The sequence below is a fragment of the Heptranchias perlo genome, chromosome 7, assembly GCF_035084215.1.
Source record: "Heptranchias perlo isolate sHepPer1 chromosome 7, sHepPer1.hap1, whole genome shotgun sequence".
NCBI classification, from domain to species: Eukaryota; Metazoa; Chordata; class Chondrichthyes; order Hexanchiformes; family Hexanchidae; genus Heptranchias; species Heptranchias perlo.
This window is the reverse complement of record NC_090331.1, coordinates 41,248,494-41,273,500: the sequence shown is the minus strand read 5'-3', so window position 1 is coordinate 41,273,500 and position 25,007 is coordinate 41,248,494. Positions and strand designations below refer to the sequence as shown.

Genomic DNA, 25,007 nt, shown 5'->3' with positions numbered 1-25,007 from the left:
GAGGTCAGCGAGAACTTGGTGCAGAATAGGATATGGGCAGCACAGTTCAGGATAAGCTGAAGTTTTTCCTAAATTACCTTATCAAAATCCCTCAATAATTTTGAAATCTTCTATTAGATGTCCTCTTAACCTTTGTTCTAATGAAAAGTGCCCCAATTTCTTTAGTCTCCCTTCATAACTGAAGTCTCTCATCCCTGGTGTCATCTTAATGAACCAACTTCCTATGTATGTAGGCAGAGTTCGGGGTGACGTCACCAGTCAGAAAGTGACGCGGCACAGGGGAGGCAGCTGATTGGTGACTAGGTTCAGGTGAGTATTTCTACCATTTTACTGTAAGTAAAGTAATAAGAAAGGGAAGATCTGCAGGTTTTATAGCAGATAGTGTTTTTTTTTAGTGAACCTAGGTCCCTAGTATAGTTAACATTTTCTAATTTCAACGTAATTTAAAAGGGGTAACTAAGCTAAGGCAAGTCATGGCAGCAGACCTCGCACCCGTGATATGCTCCTCCTGCAAGATGTGGGAAGTCATGGACACTACCAGTGTCCCTGCCGACCATGTGTGCGGGAAGTGTGTCCACCTGCAGCTACTGACCGATCGTATCTCGGAGCTGGAGCTGCGGGTGGACTCACTGTGGAGCATCCGCGATGCAGAGAAACTCGTGGATAGCACGTTTAGCGAGTTGGTCACACCGCAGGTAAAGGGTATACAGGCAGGAAGTGAATGGGTGACCACCAGGAAGAGTAAGAGATCCAGGCAGGTAGTGCAGGGGTCCCCTGTGGCCATCCCCCTCTCAAACAGATATGCCACTTTGGATGCTGTTGGGGGGGATGACTTATCAGGGGAAGGCAGCAGCAGCCAACTTCCTGGCACCACGGGTAGCTCTGCTGCACAGGCTGGGAGGAAAAAGAGTGGCAGAGCTATAGTGATAGGGGACTCAATTGTAAGGGGAATAGACAGGCGTTTCTGCGGCCGCAACCGAGACTCCAGGATGGTGTGTTGCCTCCCTGGTGCAAGGATCAAGGATGTCTCGGAGCGGCTACAGAACATTTTGGAGGGGGAGGGCGAACAGCCAGCTGTCGTGGTGCACATAGGCACCAACGATATAGGTAAAAAAGGGGATGAGGTCCTAAAAGCAGAATATAGGGAGTTAGGAGGTAAATTAAAAAATAGGACCTCAAAGGTAGTAATCTCAGGATTGCTGCCAGTGCCACGTGCTAGTCAGAGTAGAAATAGGAGGATATTTCAAATGAATACGTGGCTAGAGGAATGGTGCAAGGGGGAGGGATTCAAATTCCTGGGACACTGGAAACGGTTCTGGGGGAGGTGGGACCAGTACAAACCGGATGGTCTGCACCTGGGCAGGGCCGGGACCGCTGTCCTAGGAGGAGTGTTTGCTAGTGCTGTTGGGGAGGGTTTAAACTAAAGTGGCAGGGGGTTGGGAACCTGAGCAGGGAGAGAGAGGAAAGCGTAACAGGAAGGGACAGAAGGTATGGAGTAATAGGTAAAGTGTTAAAAAAGGAAAAAGCAGGAACTAAGCGTCACAAAACAGATTTGAAAGTTCTTTATCTGAATGCACGTAGCATTCGTAATAAAATGGACGAGTTAACGGCACAAATAACTACGTATGGGTATGATCTTGTGGCCATTACAGAAACATGGCTGCAGGGTGACAACGACTGGGAATTAAATATGCCAGGGTATTTAACAATCAGGAAGGACAGGCAGGAAGGAAGGGGAGGTGGGGTGGCTATGTTAATAAAGGAAGGAATCACTGTAATACAGAGAAATGATATTGGGACAAAGCATCAAGATAATGAAACAGTTTGGGTGGAGATAAGGAATAATAAGGGAAAAAAAACATTAGTGGGCGTAGTATATAGGCCTCCTAATAGTTGCAACTCTGCTGGAAGAAGTATTAATCAGGAGATAGTCGGGGCATGTAATAAGGGAACAGCCATAATTATGGGGGATTTTAATTATCATATTAACTGGACAAATCAAATTGGGCAGAGTAGCCTTGAGGACGAGTTCATTGAGTGCATCAGGGATGGATTTCTTGAGCAGTATGTAACTGATCCTACAAGGGGGCAGGCAACCTTGGACCTGGTCCTGTGTAATGAGTCAGGATTAATTAATAATGTCCTAGTTAAGGATCACCTTGGAACGAGCGACCACAACATGGTTGAATTCCATATCCAATTAGAGGGTGAGAAGGTTGATTCTCAAACAAGCGTACTGAGCTTGAATAAAGGAGACTATGATGGTATGAGAGCGGAATTGATTAAAGTGGACTGGGAAAATAGATTAAAGGGTAAGACGGTACATGAGCAGTAGTGTTCATTTAGGGAGTTATTTTACAACTTTCAAAAAAAATATATTCCACTGAGGAAAAAAGGGTGTAAAAGAAATGACAGCCACCCGTGGCTAAGTAAAGAAATCAAGGATAGTATCCGACTAAAAACAAGGACATATAAGGTAGCCAAACTTAGTGGGAGGATAGAAGATTGGGAATTCTTCAAAAGACAGCAAAAAGTAACTAAAGGATTGATTAAGAAAGGGAAGTTAGATTATGAAAAGAAATTAGCAAAAAATATAAAAACAGATAGCAAGAGTTTCTATAGTTATATAAAAAGAAAAAGGGTGGCTAAGGCAAACATAGGTCCCTTAGAGGATGAGACCGGGAAATTAATGGTGGGAAACATGGAGATGGCAAAAATGCTGAACAAATATTTTGTTTCAGTCTTTACAGTAGAGGACACTAAGAATATCCCAACACTGGACAAACAGGGGACTCTCGGGGGGGAGGAGCTAAATACGATTAAAATCACTCAGGAGATGGTACTCAGTAAAATAATGGGACTCAAGGCGGATAAATCCCCTGGACCTGATGGCTTCCATCCTAGGGTCTTGAGGGAAGTGGCAGTAGGGATTGTGGATGCTTTGGTGATAGTTTTCCAAAATTCCCTGGACTCAGGAGAGGTCCCGGCAGATTGGAAAACTGCTAATGTAACACCGTTATTTAAAAAGGGTAGTAGGCAGAAGGCTGGAAATTATAAGCCAGTTAGCTTAACATCTGTGGTGGGTAAAATTTTGGAGTCTATTATTAAGGAGACAGTAACGGAACATTTAGATAAGCATAATTTAATAGGACAAAGTCAGCATGGCTTTATGAAGGGGAAGTCATGTCTGACAAATTTGCTTGAGTTCTTCGAGGATATAACGTATAGGGTGGATAAAGGGGAACCAGTGGACATAGTGTATTTAGACTTCCAGAAGGCATTCGACAAGGTGCCACATAAAAGATTATTACTTAAGATAAAAAATCACGGGATTGGGGGTAATATTCTGGCATGGGTGGAGGATTGGTTATCGAACAGGAAGCAGAGAGTTGGGATAAATGGTTCATTTTCGGACTGGCAACCAGTAACCAGTGGTGTTCCACAGGGGTCGGTGCTGGGTCCCCAACTCTTTACAATCTATATTAACGATTTGGAGGAGGGGACCGAGTGCAACATATCAAAATTTGCAGATGATACAAAGATGGGAGGGAAAGTAGAGAGTGAGGAGGACATAAAAAACCTGCAAGGGGATATAGACAGGCTGGGTGAGTGGGCGGAGATTTGGCAGATGCAATATAATATTGAAAAATGTGAGGTTATGCACTTTGGCAGGAAAAATCAGAGAGCAAGTTATTTTCTTAATGGCGAGAGACTGGAAAGTACTGCAGTACAAAGGGATCTGGGGGTCCTAGTGCAAGAAAATCAAAAAGTTGGTATGCAGGTGCAGCAGGTGATCAAGAAAGCCAACGGAATGTTGGCTTTTATTGCTAGAGGGATAGAATATAAAAACAAGGAGGTATTGCTGCAGTTATATAAGGTATTGGTGAGACCGCACCTGGAATACTGCATACAGTTTTGGTCTCCATGCTTAAGAAAAGACATACTTGCTCTCGAGGCAGTACAAAGAAGGTTCACTCGGTTAATCCCGGGGATGAGGGGGCGGACATATGAGGAGAGGTTGAGTAGATTGGGACTCTACTCATTGGAGTTCAGAAGAATGAGAGGCGATCTTATTGAAACATATAAGATTGTGAATGGTCTTGATCGGGTGGATGCAGTAAGGATGTTCCCAAAGATGGGTGAAACTAGAACTAGGGGGCATAATCTTAGAATAAGGGGCTGCTCTTTCAAAACTGAGATGAGGAGAAACTTCTTCACTCAGAGGGTGGTAGGTCTGTGGAATTTGCTGCCCCAGGAAGCTGTGGAAGCTACATCATTAGATAAATTTAAAACAGAAATAGACAGTTTCCTAGAAGTAAAGGGAATTAGGGGTTATGGGGAGCGGGCAGGAAATTGGACATGAAGCTGAGTTCGGATCGGTCAATGCCCTGTGGGTGGCGGAGAGGGCCCAGGGGCTATGTGGCCGGGTCCTGCTCCGACTTCTTGTGTTCTTTAGATTTGTGGTTGGGATCAGATCAGCCATGATCTTATTGAATGGCGGAGCAGGCTCGAGGGGCCGATTGGCCTACTCCTGCTCCAATTTCTTATGTTCTCTTATGTTCTTATGTTGCCACATACCACTTAATACCATACACCTTCACTTAACCTACAAGCCTCCTTTGCATCACCTTCTCGAATGCCTTTTGAAAATCCAGATAGACAACATCCAGGGCATTTCCTTTAGCAATACAGTCTGTTATTTCCTCAAATAACTATTAAAATTGTCAGACGCTACTTGCTATTTAAAAATCCACATTGGCTGTCCTTAATTAACCCATATCTTTCTCGGTGAGCATCAATTTTGGCCTGTATTATGGCCTCTAGAAGTATATCCACTACTGATGTTAGGTTGACTGGTTTATGGTTACCTGGTTTATCCTTTTCTCTGTTGTTGAACAGTGGTGTTACATTGGTAACCTACAAGTCTGCTGGCACAATTGGCCTCAGGATCTCTGGGCTAAGAAGGGGAAAAGAAATCACCTAGGGTTCCCCCTTGCCTTCACTATGGAGTGACCCATGCAGGGAAATGTTCATGTGTGGACAATGGGTGAGGAAAGAAATGGGTTTGACTGCCATGTGGACCATGGTTGAATAGTTTTCTAACATTTACTACCTAGATTGATTCAAAAATGACCACTTGGGAGAGATAACTGGAGAAAAAGTCTCCAGGAAAACAGAAGAGAAAACAAAAAAAAGGTATACCTTGATTTAAATGCTTCTGGGGCTGAAAGCTGCTGCTCATTCGTCAGGTTCTCAGTATCTACGACAAATAACCTCACAGTAGGAGCATTAGAACCAGCCTAATTTTAAGAAAAAAAACATTGCTTTGGTAACAAATATTGGCCTAAATTTTACAAGTACGTGTCAGCAATACAGTTCCTTGCCGATGGCATATAATTAGAATATATAAGCCAATTTGTACAATATAATTGCTCTACTTTAAGAGTAAATTTGAAGCATTTTTCACAAGGAACTTATATTTCACTAATATATATTATAATTTAGCTGAGGTTATTATGAATGTTCTTCATCATATTATGTGTTTTATAAAGTATTTGTTTATTGGAATAGACAAGGCAAGCCTATATTTTAGCTTTTTTGCGCAATAAAATGGCTCAAAGTCTAAGGGAGGGGATTCTCTACTTTGGGGCAGCATGTGAGGACTTTTGCTTGCCCCTTTATATTCGTCCCAACCTTGACCCATTTTCTAGGTTGGGGCTCATTATATATGCACAGCAGACTTCAAGCAGGATTCTTCCCACCAAGAGTAAGACTGTTAATGAAGAGGTGGTGAGGGACCTTAAAGGGTCACAAGTACCCCGAAGACCAAAAGGAAAGCTCTCACTGAAAGTCTTAGCTGAGACCAAGGCCTTCTGCAGGTAACTGTTTGGGGCTGAGTGAAAGCTGCTACAAAGCCCTCTCCCTCCACTAGAGGAATTTGGTCTCTTTCCCAGGGCTCACTGTCATCTTCCACATGGCGGCCCTGGGAAGTGGTGGTAACGGGGGGGGGAGGGGAATCCGCTGAGGATCTGGGCCCTCGCCCACCTCTCTGCCACCATTTGAATGCAGTGGCGGTGGGGGGGGGGGGGGGGGGGGAGGAGTGGCCAGCAGCAGTCCCGGTGGGGGCCAGGGGAGGGAAATCCTGGCAGCATTAGGCCTCACTACCTGAATTTTATGAAATTCATTGCCACTAGCTCACCCGATTTTGGGCGGGATTCTGGAGGAGAATTCGCCCCTAAGTGTATGGAATATTGTTTTTGAAGAACAGTTTTGTAAGGAAACTGGTTAACTGAATTGTACCTTGGGGTATGGAATCTTTACTGTTTCAGGGTACTGTCCATTGCCATAAAATGAATACTCTATTATTGAAACTTGTGTGTCATTGAACTCTCCATAGGCAAAAAACCTTCCAGCTGGTGACCACCATAAAGCGTTATTTGAGGATAACATTTCCTCTGTGAAAAGGAAAAAGGTATTACTTCATTTTGTGATCATTTCAAGCACTGTACAAATAAGTATGACAAAAGGACATAGTTTGTCATCTAGCAGCAATTGAAGTTAAATATTGTAGAACTGTGACCGTAAATCACCTAAATATTAGATCTGTTTAGTTTGGAAGCTGACGTACCAGGAAATACTAACACCAATAGTCTATCTCACCATTACTAATAACCATGATTGTTTGTGTTTTGCTGCAGGATATTTTGGTATTTCATGGTTCAGAACGCTATTGTTTTTAGGCTGCATTTATATGTCACAAAGCAAATTGAAAGCAAATTGCCCTTGAGTTCTTTTCAGGTTTAGACAGTCAACTTACTCAGGCTCTTCCAAACTCAATCCTTACTTCCTGGTGTTGAAATCAGTTTTAAACTTTTTGATGTTCTAATGTCATGAGGTTACCATATTTGTTGTAACTGGCTGTTGAAGTACCAGGGAACAGTATATTATTAAAACATAAGTTTTAATTTACCATTGTTCCAAACTGTCAATTGCTTTGACAATGCATTAGTAAAACTTTTGTAGCCATGTGCCACACAGAAAATGTTAACTCTATCTACTACTCTGCATTTTTGGCCTGACCTGCAGAAGATCTTATTTACACTGTGGTCTGGGATCTGCAGTTTCAATGTGAGACCTCCAGCTTCAAGGACAATTAATTTCTACTGCTGAAGTGCAAACTGTAATGCAATCACTTGATTGTTCTTATTTATACACCACCTTTAGCATAACAGGGAGTAGAAACTGCTGCATCACTAAAGCTGGTGTGTAAATGGGGCAAGGTTTCCTCTGCTATCTGAAACAAAAATGTAAATACTTATAGATTCATAGAAACATACAGCACAGAAGGAAGCCATTCGGCCCATCGTGTCTGTGCCGGCTCTCTGAAAGAGCTACCATTAGTCCCGCTCCTCTGCTCTTTCCCCACAACCCTGCAAATTTTTCCTTTTTAAGTACATATCCAGTTTCCTTTTGAAAGTTGCTATTGAATCTGCTTCCACCACCCTTTCAGGCAGTGCATTCAAGATCGCAACAACTTGCTGAGTAAAAAAATTTCAACTCATCTCGACCCCGGGTTTTTTGCCAGTTATCTTTGGTTACCAACCTTCCTGCCAGTGGAAACAGTTTCTCCCTATCAACTCTATCAAAGCCCCCCATAATTTTGAACACATCTATTAAATCTCCCGTTTGCTCTAAGGAGAACAATCGCAGCTTCTCTAGTCTCTCCACATAATTATGGGGATATTTCTGTTGACTATATGTAGCAAATCTATAAATACCATAATAAAGAACGCATTTACAGTTTACAATAGTGAATGGAAGAAATCTTTCCCCAGAGGACTTTTTTGACTTTTTAGTCCTAACCAATTTCAGTACTATACACCATTTCTCATCAAGAGATATGCAGGTGGCCTGTCATAGGTGTCTAGAGCAATTTTTCCTCTGAGGGACTGTATAGTCTCTTTTGCAAGACTGTGAGATTCACTGCATGGAGAAATCACACTGGCGAACATACATTCCTGCCATTTAGTGGTAGGGCATGTTAGTAGAACAGTATGCTGCTCAGATGAATCACTGGGCCATTTTTAAAAAAGTTTTCAGTTCACACACCATGATGGTAAAACAAAACATGATTTCCAGTAATACATATAATACACAGTAATCTTGATCCTGATCACTACACAACAAATCCTACTGGATATATGTATGTAAACATAAGGCAAAGGGAGGGGCAGATGAACCCCCATGGTCGAATAGCCTGCCCGCACTCACTGTCGAGGTTCACATATTAAAAAAATGTCTACTTGGACAAGGTACTGATGCTGCCCAAGGAAATTGTATCTCAGTAAGAATTATCACTTCATCAATGGGACGAGAAAAAGGAAGAAAAACGGACAGAAAATTCCTAGCAAGGCAAAGCAAGGCAAAAAGCTGCAGGGAACTAAATATGTACTTCTGAATGTTAGCTCTACTTTATTAACTAAAATATTCATATACATTAGTTTACCCTCATATGACCAGTCAGGGATCCCATTGTAAATTTTATTTTTTTCTCCATTGGTTGTTACTTGTTCACTGGAGCTTGTGGGCTCAGCTTTAAAATAAATATTGTTATTCCAAACATAGACCTGAAGGGAGAAAGAGAATCATGTTAAAATGTTGTTTAGAAATTCTCTCAACGCTTTAGGCAATAAATAAAACTACCATTATTCCAGCAGCTGTTCCAAGAAACCAACTAAAATGCCAGAAATGGAAACTTTGTGGAAATTTGCAAGTAATTACTATATTTGATCTTTTTAAATAATATATATTATAAAATGTTCTGCGTTTCACATTTTTAATACATTTAACTCAGCACTAGTTGGCATTTTAAATTATTAATGATTAATTTTAAATAATATTAAAGATGTACACATTCAAGTTTGATAGACACAGTTAAACATATTCAACTAACCAATTTGTGACCCACTGGAGCCCATGCTATGTACTGTATTTGGTGAGGGAGAGTTGCGTTGGTCACAAATTTACTATGGAAAGAAAGATTTAAAAAATGGAATATTAACATATTTTTGCCATGAAGTACAAATAATAATAAATGAACAATGCTCAGTATCTTTATCCAAAAAATGTTACTAACCCAGATTTCAAATCAAAAATAGAATATGAGGCTGTAAAAGAATGTCTCCATAACTGTGAAGAAATTAAAAGAAAGCATCACTATACAATAACAACTTGCATTTATATAGCACCTTTAATGTATACATCGTCCCAAGGCGCTTCACAGGAATGCAATCAGACAAAATTTGACACCAAGTCAAAGGAGACATTAGGACTGGTGACCAAAAGCTTGGTCAAAGATTTTAAGGAGCATCTTGAAAGAGGAGAGACAGGTGGAGAGGTGAAGAGGTTTGGGGAGGGAATTCCAGAGCTTAGGGCCTAGGCAGCTGAAAGCATGGCCACCAATGGGGGGGGGAAGGAAGAGGAGGATGCACAAGAGCCCAGAGTTGGAGGAATGCAGAGTTCATGGATAGTTGTAGGCCTGGAGGAGGTTACACAGATAGGGAAAGGTGAGGCCATGGAGGGATTTGAACACGAGGATGAGAATTTTAAAATTGAGGCATTGGTGGACCGGGAGTTGTTGTAAGTCAGCGAACACAGGGGTGATGGCTGAGCGGGACTTGGTGCGGGCTAGGATACAGGCAGCAGAGCTTTGGATAAGCTCAAGTTTATGGAGGGTGGAAAATGCGAGGCTGGCCAGGAGAACATTGGAATAGTTAAATCTGGAGGTAACCAAAGCATGGATGAGGGTTTCAGCAGCAGATGGGCTGAAGCAGGAGTGGAGACGGATGATATTATGAAGGTAGAAGTAGGCTGGCCTTGTGATGGATTAGATATGGGGTCAGAAGCTCAGCTCAGGGTTAAATAGGACTCCGAGGTTGCAAACAGTCTGGTTCAGCCTGAGACAGTGGCCAGGGAGGGGGATGAAATTGGTGGCTAGGGAACGCAGCTTGTGGCGGGGGCTGAAGACAATGGCTTCTGTCTTCCCAATGTTTAATTGGAGGGTATTTCGGATCATCCAGGACTGGATGTAGGACAAGCAGTCTGACAACACAGAGGCAGTGGAGGGGTTGAGAGATGTGGTGGTGAAGTAGAGTTGAGTATCATCCGCGTACATGTGGAACCTGATGTTGTGTCTTCAAATTATAATGCCGAGCAGCAGCATGCAGATGAGAATTAGGAGGGGGCCAAGGATAGATCCTTGGGGAACTCCAGAGGTAAAGGTGTGGGGGTGGGAAGAGTGGAGATTCTCTGGCTATGACTGGATGGGTAAGAGTGGAATCAGGCGAGGGTCAATCATACTCAGCTGGACAATGGAGGAGAGGCGTTGGAGGAGGATAGTATGGTCAACCATGTCAAAGGCTGCAGATGGAAGGATGTGGAGTGATAGTGCACCAAAGTCTTAGTCACAGAGGATGTCATTTGTGATTTTGATTAGGGCCACTTCAATGCTATGGCAGGAGCAGAAACCAGATTGGAGAGATTCAAATATGCAGTTGCGGGAAAGATGGGCAAGGATTTGGGAGGTATCAACATGTACAGGGAAAGGGAGGTTGGAGATGGGGTGGTAAATTTCAAGGGCAGAGGGGTGAAGGATGGATTTTTTAAGGCGGGGGATGATGACAGCAGATTTGAAAGGGAACGGGACAGTACCCGTGGAGAGGGGACCATTTACAATATTAGCTAGCATGGGGGCAAGGTAGAAACATTGGAACATAGGAACAGCAGTAGGCCATTCAGCCCCTCGAGCCCCTTCTGCCATTCAATTGGATTATGCTGATCTATATTTTAACTTGATCCACCCAAGGGATGTAAGGTAGTCAGCTGTTTAGTGGGAATAGGGTCAAGAGAGCAGGAGGTGGATCAAGATAAGATTGGAGAGGGTATGAGAGGGAGATAGGAAAGAAACTGGAGAGAGATACGAGTGACTTAACTGGTGCACAAAGTACTGCAGATCCGCACAAGAAAAATCTGCCCAGCCACAAGAAGCAGGCATTCCTATTTCTAAAAAAACTCAGTGAATAATATTATACACATATATATGTGTAAACATTTTTTAAGCAGCGAGTTGTAATGATCTGGAATGCACTGCCTGAAAGAGTGGTGGAAGCAGATTCAATAGTAATTTTCAAAAGGGAATTGGATAAATACTTGAAGGGAAAAAAATTACAGGGCTATAGGGAAAGAGCAGGGGAATGGGACTAATTGGATAGCTCTTTCAAAGAGCTGGCACAGGCATGATAGGCCGAATGGCCTCCTCCTGTGCTGCACCTACTTGATACTATGATAATGGAAATATCGTTTTAAGTAAGAGGTCCCATGGCATCTCATGGACTGTCTTTTTGGGGGAAATCAATAACTTTTTAATATGAAGACTCATCCAAATATTTTCCAAATTTATTCTAAATAAATTGTGAAGATTATTTGGTTATATCATTAGTGTACTGCCGATGTCTTTGTAAAGGGGTTGAGACTGGTCTGTTCCAGCATTTTTTTCCTCAAATACATTCTACAGCCTTCACTACCCATTCATAGTCACAGTGGAAAATGTAACCGTACATATTAAAATCTCTGGGAGGGTGGAGGAGGATGCAACATTCTGTTCTAAAATGCATGGAAAACTCTTAAGTCAGGCTCCTTAATTGGAAAACCCACTATAAAAGTGCCCAAATGTACCTGCAATACCAATTAAGGCGATGTCTTTGCAAGTTAAAAAGTCCCTTCATGTAAAATTAGATGGAAAACCCATCACTGGTACTGTATTTTGACCATGAGACTTAGCGTGCAGTTGCAGCACTGAGTGCAGGAATCTGCTAACACTTATCACAAGCATCAATGTGATGATGAAAGGGAATAATTTTGTGCAATAAATCAAACTTTAATTTAATTCTATCATCCTCACTTGTGCATAAGTTTCAGGTCCAACACAGCTACCTACCAATACAGCTTTGTGAAATTTTCACGCACTACTCTCACAGCAGCCTAATCCACAGCACATCACTACCCTGCTGTTGATCTGACATCAGGACATGTTCTGACCCTCTTGATAAAATTTCAGTGGTCCCAAGTGAGCATCTCACCCACAACATCCTCATTGTTTTAAGAGTCTGTTCCTGCACCCACCCCGCCCGAGAAAGTCCCGCTGGGAGATTTGCTGCTCTGGTCATTTTTGCACACTTTACCCATCCCACTTTTTCCCTGTTAGTGGTTGCTTCGCAACATGCAATTGATTTTTTGCAGGCCCATATGCTTTCCCCTCCCATCTGCCTCCTGCCCCTTCCCTCTTCTCCCACTTGGTCCAATGATTTCCCCCCACGTCCCCCCCCCCGCCTTCTAAATCTGCTTGATCTGAATTTGCACTTGGTCCAACTCCCCATGTGCAATGCCATGGGAGATGATTAATATTTTTTAATTCTACAAATAATGGTTCTCATATCAAAACTCAGACTTCAAAAATCCTAAATCTACTTTATACTTTTTGCCAAAATGATGATGCGGTATCTTTTTTTTATTGCACAATTTCATTTGACTGGATAGAATCATGAGCTGAACAGTAAATTCCAGGAGGGAATATAAATTTGACCACAAAATTAAAGGTACATTTTCAGGATTTAAAACTTAAGATAATTATACTTTTAATAACGGAGGTATTCTTTGTCAGACCACTGGGATATAGAGGCTGTGTCATTAGCCTTGCAATGTGATACGGTTCTCATTAAAACAATAATAAATATTACTTACAATGTCAAATATTAGAGTACATTACCTTTGAAAAATTACTTTCCAGAAGAACATAATTTTCATCAGGTGAGACCATGTAATACCTAGCTTTGACCTCGTCCTATATATTGAAAGTTAAAGGCAAAATTAAAACTTAAGAAGCCTATTTTGCTTTTTATTTTAAAATTACTTTATTTCATCAGCACAATACGCACTGTCGCCAGCTTTTGTAAATGAGTGGGAATGCAACAGATTTTCAACATATTGTAGAACCAATTAAATCAGAAACAGAAAAACTGTGATTTGTGAGTACACTTTTCAGCAAGAGATGTACCTACTGTTACTTACTTCTCACGGTTACTTTAAATCAGACCATTCAATCCAATATTTGTTAATAAGTTGATATCTAAGGAAGTACATGAGCCTCAACATTGTAGGGCTCTGAAGGTGAGATGGAGACTCACTGGGAGCAAATTTGGGTCACAAAGTTGGATGTACAGTCTAGTTTGTTGTTTAGGCCTGATTTTTTTTTTGTATTACAAGATTTTTGTTTACAACTACATTTAAAAAAAAGTAACGCTTCCAGGTGCAGTGTCTGAATGGAAATTCTGTCAGGAGAAGGTGGTGGTGGGGTGGTGGGGGGGGGGGGGGGGGGGGCGGTTGGGACAATGGTGCTCTTAGATTTGGAGGAGAAACAGTACTTTTTGACGAGATAAGAAAGGTAGATGTGGCTGCACTTCATGTGTTATGTAGGTGCCCATCCTTACCACAGGCCAACATTTACTTGCCACTTGTCCACAGACTTTCTTTCATGCCTCAACTCTAGGTTTTCTTTCAACTTCTATTTTGCCAGGCACTCATTATCTCTCCCATTCAGCCTTGGAGCCTTAGCAAATGCAAACAAATATTTCCAATCTGTTTGGACTTTATAACAGTTGAAACATTTCCTCCCATGTGCATTACTTACCTTTAAATGGCCACCTCCCTTTAAATTTGAGCTGCTAGCTGTGTTTTCAACTTGCCCCATTAGGCTAGATGCCAGCATAAGGCTAAGTTTGTTCTAATTATTCAAATAACTTGACCGTGCAAAATTGTACAGTCAGCTCAGTGCGCTGTAGGCTAGCTTGGCACTGGTAGATAACTACTCCTGGCACAGCTTGTTCTGGGAGCACAGATTCAGGGTTGTGTTTTAAATCATATTTATTAGAATTTTTTTTCTCAAAAGTAACTGTCATTGAGGTGGCTCATTCTGTACAACTTAGTAAATCATTTCTAGCATTTTCTGCACTTTTCACATAGGCCAAGGTAGGGATCTATATTTTAATGATTTCACCATACCACTGTCTTTCAAGATGTTATGATAGCTGTTAGTCCTATTTTTCTACGCTGTGTTTGAATTAAATTTCACTATTTAACTGAGTACATTATTTTCATGTACTTTAAAACAAAAATTACCCAGGTTTGCGATTCACTTTGCTAGCATTGGTCTGGTGCAAATTTCATGGCAAATGTCACTGGTGACACAGGGAAAGTTTTAGTGCAAAATAATACATTAGTAAATGCTACTAAACATGGCATCATAACCTTTAAAGTATAAAACAAGGAAGGTACTCACAAAAGTGGCGTTGGATAGAAAATTACTTGATTTATTTGTTTCAACATTATAGCGAATAATGTTTCCATCTTTGTTTTTATGTAGGTATTCATTCTCTAAAAGCATTAATATAGTTATGTACATTTTTTGAATTATGAATACAATTGTAAGGACAATATTTTTATTTAATAAAAGAACACACAATTCACAAGCTCCTTTCAGAGAACAGATCCTTCCTAAGATACAGACTTCAATGGGGTTCAAGACCAATCTCATCCCAATATAAATTCCTTTTCTTTCAACTTGCAGGAGGAGGTTGCACATAACAGCTTCCAGTAACTATAGACAGGAGGGGGCACAGTAAGGAAATGACCTTCGACACCGCCCCCCCCTCGACGAGGAGGCAGCCCTGCAGATTGTGGGCCTGGACCTATTTAAAGGAATGGGAGTGGTAAGGTCAGAAGCCTTGCCCCAGATCAGAGCCGGTACTTTGCTTAGTTGTTTGTTCTTTTTCTCCCTATTCATACATTTATCCATTGAAACACAGGTACACAGTGGCTTGAAGCAGCATAACACGCAAATATCTTGACATGTACATTCTGTTTTACGTGGTGTCTTACTGACAGCACTGTAATCTCTTCTGGTCCTATAGGTTCTTATGACGAGGAGAAATTAGATGACAATGTGCAACTCTGTTCCAGCACCTTACAGCAATTTGCACCACTCACTCATATAGTTGCAAGCACCAGCACAGATACATCCATTCAGGGGGGAGGGTGTTTAGTTTGTCAGTTGCAAGAGGAGCAACTGGTGACGCACAAAATATGAATGAGGAAGAGCAAGTTCAGGTGGAATTGAACAAGCTGTAACCTCAGAGTGCCTCTCTACAAATGCAGTTTGATAACTCAGCATCAGCAATTGTAGCAGTCATTTGAGAGCCTGGAGAGTTTGAGAGTGCATATGGAAGAGTCTAGAACCTGCATCTATGAAGTGCTACATGAGTGTCTGATCAAGTTGCAGACCAGCATTGAGAATGTGTCCACTCCATGGTCCCTTGTAGCAGAGCCCCAGGTTAGCCATAGCCAATGCTAAACCTGGAGCTCTAGAGAATTTTAATTCCAATGGCAGTCAGTCTTCTCTGCATTCACCATGTTGGAGAATAATGTAGGATTGGTTGCCATACAGAACTCTGGTCATACTGTGGGAAGGCCCAGAAGCATGGGGAAAGTCAAGAGTAATGCTGTTAGTTCTCAGGGTGAAGCCACATCTATTTAGCCAGCTGCCTCAGATGTGCTTCATAGTATACAGATCAGAATAGCAACTGCATCAATACCCTTAGCACCTAGAGTTGTAAGGCCATCTACTGACTCAGCACAGAGATAGTGGATCACCTGAGAGGATGAACACACAGGAGCTATCCACCTCAGTTCTTTCTTCAACTTAGGACTACTTAGAAAGAGCACGCAGCACAAAATAGAAGATACACACCTGGGAAAAACACACCTCCATCACACAACATAAGGGTTAATAAAAACTGGCATAACTGATACTGTAATGTGTCCTACCAATCTTTTAGTAGGAGGTGAATTAAAAGTTGGAGAGATATGGACGCATGACTGGGATCAATGGAGACACTGCTTTATTTGGCACAAGTGCAGATGACTGTTGTGCCTTGGATGCTTCAGGCAATTAATTAAATGTGTCCTCTGTTATAACCTGCTTTACGACCCTTGCTAAGTTCCTTATGCAGGCAAGTATTCTGTCTTCCAGTTGGAGTCATCTTTTGCAAGTGGTTGCTTCTGCCTGTCGTTTGTGTCTCATAGCAAGGCCCCTTTGTGGGGCAAAATTGTGGAAGATGTAGCAGGCAACAATAATTTTGGATCCTTCCCCTCCTCCTCCAGGACCAGCAGATACATAGTTGGCTATTGGGATGCCCATAGGGCCTATTTCAATTTCCTCAGCTAGCATGCACAGGTGGCAGATGGGGTGAAACTTTAAGAAGGCATGAATAGGTGACACAATGCAATAAACAATGCAATTGCTGGATCAAACAAGCAGGAACCACCAAGCAGACTCTCCTTCAAGGAACAGAAACCAAGATGGCTAAAAGAACGAACCATTCAATGCTGAGTCTGCATTATGGGACAAAGACCACAGTAACCCTTTTTGGAGGTGTAGTGCACACCTGGTGTATAGGCCCTCAGCGCCACACCAATTTCACCAAATCCAGCTGGACCACGTCAAATGCCATCAGGCCTCATTCTGTTCTGCCAAAACTGTCCACTACTCCAGGATCATCCTGTTGAGTGAGGATAACCCCCAGCTCATTTTCTCCACTATCAACACCTCCGTAAATCCAACGACAAGAGTGAGGAGCTCGTGAACCTCTTTGTCACTAAGATTGAGATTGTATGTTCAACTGCCGCTGCTGCTTCCTTCCTTTCTCATGCCCATCAATCCCAATACTTCCACCACCTCCCACTGAACCCAGCCCTGAGCCCGCATCTTTCTCATTGTGTCCTTGAGATCCATCTCTTCCTCCGTTGACCCCATTCCGACCTAACGGCTGACCACGCAACTTCCCTTCCTGGCCCCCATGCTAACTGACATGGAAATAATTCCCTCTCCATAAATTTCAACTCATCTAAAACTCTACTGCCCATATCCTATCCCGCACCGAGTCCCACTTGCCCTTCTCACTTGTCCTTGCTCACCTACATTGGTTCCCGGTCCTCCAACTCCTCCAATTTAAAAATCTCATCCTTATGTTTAGATCATTTCATGGCCTTGCTACTCCCTATCTCTGTAACCTCTTCCAGCCCTACAAACCCCCATACCCGCCATCCCCTAGAACTCTCTGTTCCTCAGAATGTGGTCTCCTATGCATTCGCTCTCTCTTCGCCCCACCATCGGCGGCCATGCCTTCAACCATTTAAACCCTACAATCTGGAATTCCCTTGTTAAACCATTCCGCCTCTCCACCTTCGTCTTCTCCTTTAAGACCTTCCTTAAAACCCATCTCTTTCACCAACCTTTTGGTCACATATTTTTGTCTGATTACGTCTTGGGACGTTTCTTTACAGGTGCAATATAAATGTAAGTAGTTGTTGTTTAATATATACTGCACATATGCAACTGGGAAACAGCAGGCCTCAACTTTTACTTGGGCTGCCAATCCTCCCAGATTGGCCAGGAGTCTCCCAGAACTGAGTATCAATCTCTTGGACACTGCTGCATTTCCTGTCTGTCTTCTGTCCCAGCCATTCCCAGCAACTCAGAACTCAGAACAGACACTGAGGGAGAAAGATTCACCAGAGGGTACCAGTGCGGCAAAGTTCACTTTAAAAATATAATTAAAAGAGGGAGAGAAGATTTAAAAAACGCCAGCTCCTCACCATCTTCTCGGACCCCCTGACCAGTAACACACTGGAAGTGGATTGTGCATCTTGTTAAAACACTGTTAGTGTCTTAATTTTAATATGCATTGCTTTAGTTACTAGAAAATGTATTCTGCTTCCTTTTATGAGGCAATGTCTCAAACTTATCAAATGTCGTATGAACAAAGGTCACACGATGAGATGTCACATAATCAGATATCATGTAATCAGATGTCACGTGATTAAACCTCCAGGAATACAGCTAACCAGAGTTGGCAATCGATAATACAGGTCACCTGCACCAGTACACATGAGCTTTATGGTCACTAAGCATCAAATTATCAAACTTATAAATCTGAAGTGAGACAAGTGATTAGTTTGCACACACTGGTAAATCATTTGCTTTTTATCTCATTTTTGAAAGACTTGAATTTCAAAAGTAACTTGGTCCAACCCATATTGAGTTTGTGTGAATTTGTAGTCAGCTCATTGTAATTGGGTCATGTCAAGGCTCAGCAAGCTACTCACTGGGGCATCATAACTGAGCTGGATTCTGACGTCCACATATGCACTCTTTCCATATCTTCTAACTGAGCACACAACAGAGATTGAATCTGCAACTTTCCTAACCTGGGTGGCTCAGTAGCACACCGTGCTATACATTTAACCAGGGGGCAATTGGGGAGTTCCATCAATCCCTTTCTTACCCGATTACTTATGCAGCTCTTTTTGGAGAGCTTGCTGTAAAGTTGGTTCCTTAATTGTTTTAATAAGTCAGGTAATTTAATTAAGGCTACGGTTGTACTGTAGTTACTGTTTTCAGATCAGTATCTGTAACAAGTTATGCACAGCTGGCAGACAAGAATTTTATCATTAGCTGTACATTCCTTCAGGTTGCTCTAGGTTCAGCAGCAAAGAAGCACTGTGATTATTTTGAGCTTTTTTTTAAAGCAAGAAAAGTGTTTTATTAACTCTTTTTTAACCTAAGCCAATCTGCGTTTCATTACTTTTCTTAAATTTTTATCAGCCTTTGACTTGCAAACTCAAATTCTGAAGTCATGTTAACAGTGTAATCATTGACTGTCAAAACAATCAACTGTTAATAATTACCTGATATCCACTGCAGGTTGAATGATTTATACCTGTAATTTCCATTTAAGTAGTTATTTAACGTAAACTTTTGACGCTGATCTGTTTCTTGCTTTTCTAATGCAAAAATGGTAAAAAACATTAGTTATTTTCAATATCAATTATCACATTTAAATGAATGCAGGCTGACTTACGTAGCAACTACATAATTTTTCTCAAATAAAGATGGATTCAACACAAATGTTGAATTAGAACATCATGAAGTAATAAGTTATGAAAACTGTCTCATTGCAATGCTAATAATGGTTGTCAATCATGGTACCTGCATCAAAAATTATTACATATGATGGTTTATGCACAAAATCTGATACAACAAGCAGCACATTCAGTGATGTAAACATTCAGGAATTTCAAATGAAGTGCTCTGAATTACTAGCCAAAGGAGGGGGAGGTGGGAAGAAATCTTTGGATTCCACACAAATAACTCTGTCAGATTGTCACAGTCCACCAGCTGAACTTGCTCACAATTGATTGTGTGAACCATTATATTTTGCTAACTCTCCTATGGAAAAAACAACTAGAAAACATGCTTTGGAGAAAACCAGTGGTGCTAGCATATATCCCTGATTACCAGTGGAGATGGGGGAGAAATCTCTGGGCAATTTTTTTTGTTGGGGTGGGTTTCAAGCATATATACTGCTATCTGGGAATGCTAATGGGCAATTGGGCAATGACTGCCCTCACCAAACTGTATGCTGCAAAGTCTGCTTCATTAAAGAAGCCCTTAGTTTTTTAGTGATGCCGTGAGGGAATTGTGAATGTTCTCTATGGGTTGGAATGGCAATCTGCCAATAACATGGGTCCAGCTGTCTGGTATGCCATAATTTGGAGGTTAATTCAGTCTCTTCCACTTCTGCATGATAATGCAAGGTCAACTCATTTAAATACTTTAGCAGCCCTTCCAATGTGTTGCACATGATATGCTGGGAGAGTGCCAAGGCCGCAGGAGCGGGATTTCCATCTTCAGCAGCTCACAAAAGTCTCCTGTCGCTTTGCACCATTTTCTTGGGGGCAAGGGAGGGGGGGAGGTGGTGGTGGGCAGGGGCCAGGGCGGGTTGGGGGGAGATGTCGGCAGCAGCAGTAAATTGGCTCTTCGAGGCTAAAGTCTAGACATGGTGGTAGCCCTAGTTAAAGAAAATCCTTTCCCTTACAATTGCCATTTGCATTGCAAATAATGATAAAGTTAGAGCAAATAATACTAAAGAAATTCATGAGGAATATAGAAAGTGTAGTCGGGAAGTTAAAAGGAATATTAGAAGGGCTAAAAGGGAATATGAAAAAAGATTAACAGATAATATAAAAGAAAAAAGAAAGGCTTGCATTTATATAGCGTCTCTCATGACCTCAGGACGTCCCAAAGCACTTTACAGCCAATTAAGTACTTTTTGAAGTTTAGTTACTGTTGTAATGTAGGAAACGCGGCAGCCAATTTGGGCACAGAAAGGTCCCACAAACAGCAGTGCGATAAATGACCAGATAATCTATTTTTTTTTAGTGATGTTGGTTGAGGGACAAATATTGGCTAGGACACCGGGGAGAACTCCCCTGCTCGTCTTTGAAATAGTGCCAAGGGATCTTTGATGTCCACCTGAGAGGGCAGATGGGACCTCGGTTTAATATCTCATCTGGAAGACGGCACCTCCGACAGTGCAGCACTCCCTCAGTACTCAAGTGCAGCGTCAGCCTAGCTTATATGCTTAAGTCTCTGGAGTGAGTCTTGAACCCATGACCTTCTAACTCAGATGAGAGTGTTACTAACTGAGCCATGGCTGACACAAAAGGAAATAGGAATAACTTTTATAAGCATATAAAAAGTAAAAATGAATGGGTAAAGAGAGGGTAGGACTGCTCAGAGATGAAGGAAGGAGGCAGTCTAATTGTGGAGAGTGAAGCTATGGCAGAGATATTAGATAAATATTTTGCAATGATTTTTACAAATAATGGTGGAAGTAAGAACATAGGGGTACTAGGGCAGAATATAGGAAAATTGTTAGAGATAACCATAGAAAAGGAATTGGTTCTGAAAATATTAGCAGAACTCAAGGTGACTAAGTCACCAGGCCTTGATGACTTGTGCCCTAGGCTGTTGAAAGAACCAAGAGGAGATAGCTGAGGCTCTGGCCACAATTATTCAATCTCAATGTTTAAATATGTAAATTGTGCTACTGGACTGGAGAATGGCCAATGTAACATCCTTGTTCAAGAAGGGAGAGAAGGATAAATTGAGTTGTTGAAGCATGGGATACTTTGCCACAGGGGATGGTTGAGGCAGAGACCATTACATCCTCTAAAGGAAAATTAGCTAAGTATTTGAAGCAGAGGAAGATACAGCAGAGAGAATGCGGCAGTGGAATTAGTCTTGGATTGTGCTAGTAAATAGATAGTAAAGAAACAATGGGCTGAATGACTTCCTTCTATGGTGTAAACATCTATGGTTCAAATGGAGTTTTGAGGAGCCTTTCCCATTGTAGATCCCCTAAGGGCCCCAAAAGTAATCAGTCCCAAAGGGAGAGCTGGGCAGAGTTCCCGGCATAGTCCCTAAAATTCTATTAGGACATAGACGGGGGAGGGTGGAAGACATATTACACCACCCCTCCGGATTGGGATTTTGTTCACTTGGTATAAGGAGCAGTCCCCTCATTGGGATTGCACTGCATTCCTGCCCTCCCCAGCCCCCAGAATTTCAGCCCTAGGAATGAATTTCTAAGAACTGCTTCAAATAGATAGATTTCCATTCAGCTACAGGGATGGAGTTACCCCCAAAAGTAATAATTTCCAAAGGGAGTAAGGAAGTCTTTAAGAAATATAGCTTTGCACTATTTAGATGAATTGTTGTGATGTAAAGTGAAGCCATGATCTGCACAGATCTTCTTTGTTTTGAAGATTGCAGGCGATTGCTACTTGACCTTCCAATGTAGTTTTAAGAAGGTTTTAGTAAGTTTCCTTCTTTGATGTAAACGGTTGTGCCTAACTTTGGAGTATTATCATCTAAATTATATCTGCTTATATCTATTATATTCTAATTATGTTAAACAGGGACTCAAACCTTCTGTATAGCTGCTCAGTAGTCAAATAAAGGAAAGGAAATTGTAATTGTCTTTTTATCACCACTGTGGTTTTGGAGATGTCAGTACTAAGATTGGGTGTGCGCAGGCATGTGGGAAATATAAGATGAGTTCTAATATTCAGCCAACAAGGAGATACAGAATTAGAATTAAACTAATAGAGAAGCCAATGCATTTGATTGGCCAAGTGAAATAATCTACATCTGAGCAACCCCATAGCTCCCATATCCCATTCTCTCCAACTTGAGGTTTACTCTGCTTCATCTCTAACAACATTCTCATTTGTGTCTATAGACTTCCATGAAAAAGGAAAATTGTGCCAGAAGACAGGATAGTGGCAAATGTGACTCTGTTCTTTAAATAAAGGAGATAGGGATAAGCCAGGAAATTACAAGCCATTAGTCTTACTTCAGTTACTGGTTAACTACTGGGGGCCAATTTTCCTATCCAATGTGTCTAGGTAATGCTCGGTTCACAGGTGCAAAGGATAGGAATTAGGAAAACTGTGATGCCAAATGTCTGCCCCTTTACATTGCCACAGGATTTCTGCAACTTTCCCCAAGGTGGTGCAGAATGCTTGCATCTACAGCAGGCACAAGCAAAGGGTAGGCATGGTAATGAGGAAGGAAGAGGAATTCCCAGCCCTCCTGTCTCATTTTCTCCTCCCAATGCCAGAAGGACACTCATTTTAAGGGATGCCCAGAAGAAGTGGGCCCTAGGCCCAGCATCTAGCTGCACTCTAATTGGATAGCAAAGATCAGGAACAGTGGGAGAAGAATCAGTGCTGGATGACTTCTGGTTGCTGTTTTTGGATTCAGCTGGCAAGCCCTGATGCAGGCTGCCATCACCACTGCTGCAATCTTCTAAGGCTTGAAGCACAGGTTCACTTCCACATCTGTTCCCAGATGCCTTTTGTGCATGGCCAAGAAGAGATAGCACGCAATGCAGTATGGAGCATGCAAGGAATTATGCAGTGTGTTCATCGGTCCTTGCTCCATTCAGTCCTGGGATGAACTGCTATGGTGTTGATCTGGTGATATATGCTCAGCCTAAATCTCGGAAGAGAAAACCTACTTCATCAGGGCTCTGGACCTGGCCAAACATACCCCGCACCTGAACTATTTTGTCTGCAGTTACAGTGACAGCTTGCACTGTGAGCTGTAGAACTTTAAGTGCTTGTTCCTGGGATAAAGCAGAAACAAAAGTACAACACCTCATTGCACCCTAATTATTAATGATATTATACCAAACATGTTGTCCACCAAAAGTAAGTGTGAGTTAAGTCCTCGCAAAGTGCTGGTGCCATAGTTCTTCACCAAGCTGTTGGCAGTGATGGAGAATACAGAGGTGCACGCTTTCAGTTTCAGTAACTACACCCTACCCCTCAGTTATCACCTTAGCAACAGGCCCACTGCACAGCACAAGCCTCAGAAACTGTACAAACCAAACACAACACCAAAAAAACTATTACTAACTCACTTTCATTCATTTTTCTGTACATTTATTGGGTACAGCTGTTTTATGTCAACTGCGCTCCCAATGTAACTATTTTCATAAATCATATGTAAAGTCATCGGGTTTCAGTTTTTACAGAAAGAACAAACTGAACTGTGGAATGTCATCCCAAAACACTAATAAAAGTCCTGAAATCTTTATTAATAAAAATGATTTTAACTTATATGGGCCCGATGTTAGCAGGGCTGTGGGTTCTCGGCGGGGGGGGGCTATCGGGCGCGTGGGTAACGCGCCCAGTGAAATTAGTCAGCTTCCCGCGCGATTGTAGCAGACAATCCAGTAATTGGATCCACTTACCTGGTCTTCCGGGTTCCCCACTGCTGATCTGCGCGTCGGGCGGACTGCGCATGCGCAGTAAGATCTGTCAGCTGGAGGAGCCCTATTTAAAGGGGCAGTCCTCCACTGACAGATGCTGCAACAAATAGCAAAAATTACAGCATGGAGCAGCCCAGGGGGAAGGCTGCTCCCAGTTTAATGATGCCTCACTCCAGGTATCAATACATGGGGTGAGGAGGAGGGGGAGGACAGAGATCTTCCTCCCGGCGGGCGGGAGGAAGCGGCCTGCCTCTGCCACCAGGAAGGCCTGGCTCGAGGTGGCAGAGGAGGTCACCAGCGCAACCAACATATCGCCCACCTGCATACAGTGCAGGAGGCGCTCCAATGACCTCAGTAGGTCAGCCAAAGTGAGTACACGTAGTCTTTCCCCTACACTCCGTCTGCCACATCACTGCCCCCACCCCACATCTCCTTCAGCACTGCCAACACTACTCTGTCACATCACCCCTCATACCCACTCAAACCTCATCCTCATCTTACCTGCACCTACTCACCTCGCCAGTACTCATCCCGCCACTACCACTCAACCCAATCCTCATACAATCTCATGGCTCTCTCTCATACTCACCCTCTTGTGCATCTCTTTCACGGCCAGCCTCACTCAACGTGCCACCACCTGTGCTGCAGCCACAGGGCATGCATCACATATGTGCAGTAGGCAGCGTAAGGCAAACGTGTCGTGAGCATGAAGGGGATGCACAAGGGTGTTTGAGGGTTTGTCATGGTTGTTAGTTACTTATATTGAATTTCAGAACAACTCACATTACATATTATATTGGCACCACTACTGCCATGTCTTCGTGAATCCTGTCTGGTTTGTGCAATAATGCCTGCTCCTGAGGATCACTATGAGGACCCACAACTGATGCCACCCATTGTGTCACTGCAGAGTGGGTGTAGGTGTATTTGCAGGGCTCTTCTGCGCAGACGACTGAGAGACATCAGCGATGTCCCCGGTGGCACCCTGGAAGGATGCGGAGAAGAAGTTGTTGAGGGCACTGGTGACTTTGACAGCGACAGGTAAGAAGATGGTGCTCGGGCCAGCCAGGAGCAGCTTGGCATGAAAGAGGCTGCAGATGTCCACGACTACATGTCGAGTGACTCTGAGCCTCCGTGTGCACTGCTGCTCAGAGAGGTCCAGGAGGCTGAGCCTCGGTCTGTGGACCCTGTGGCGAGGGTAGTGCCCTCTGCGAC

The 25,007-nt window shown here is 42.6% G+C and overlaps 1 protein-coding gene across 1 annotated transcript in view; it reads right to left on the bottom strand.

The window, feature by feature from the left end:
• fap (fibroblast activation protein, alpha) overlaps positions 1–25,007 on the bottom strand; it is an 89,960-nt gene that overhangs the window by 39,744 nt on the left and 25,209 nt on the right. Inside the window, exons 3-10 of the mRNA XM_067987375.1 lie at positions 18,859–18,954; positions 14,393–14,487; positions 12,824–12,898; positions 9,137–9,189; positions 8,954–9,026; positions 8,507–8,627; positions 6,301–6,455; positions 5,203–5,300 (exon numbers count right to left, since the gene is read on the bottom strand). Of these exons, the coding sequence (XP_067843476.1) occupies positions 5,203–5,300; positions 6,301–6,455; positions 8,507–8,627; positions 8,954–9,026; positions 9,137–9,189; positions 12,824–12,898; positions 14,393–14,487; positions 18,859–18,954 (766 nt within the window). The remainder of the gene's footprint in view (positions 1–5,202; positions 5,301–6,300; positions 6,456–8,506; positions 8,628–8,953; positions 9,027–9,136; positions 9,190–12,823; positions 12,899–14,392; positions 14,488–18,858; positions 18,955–25,007) is intronic.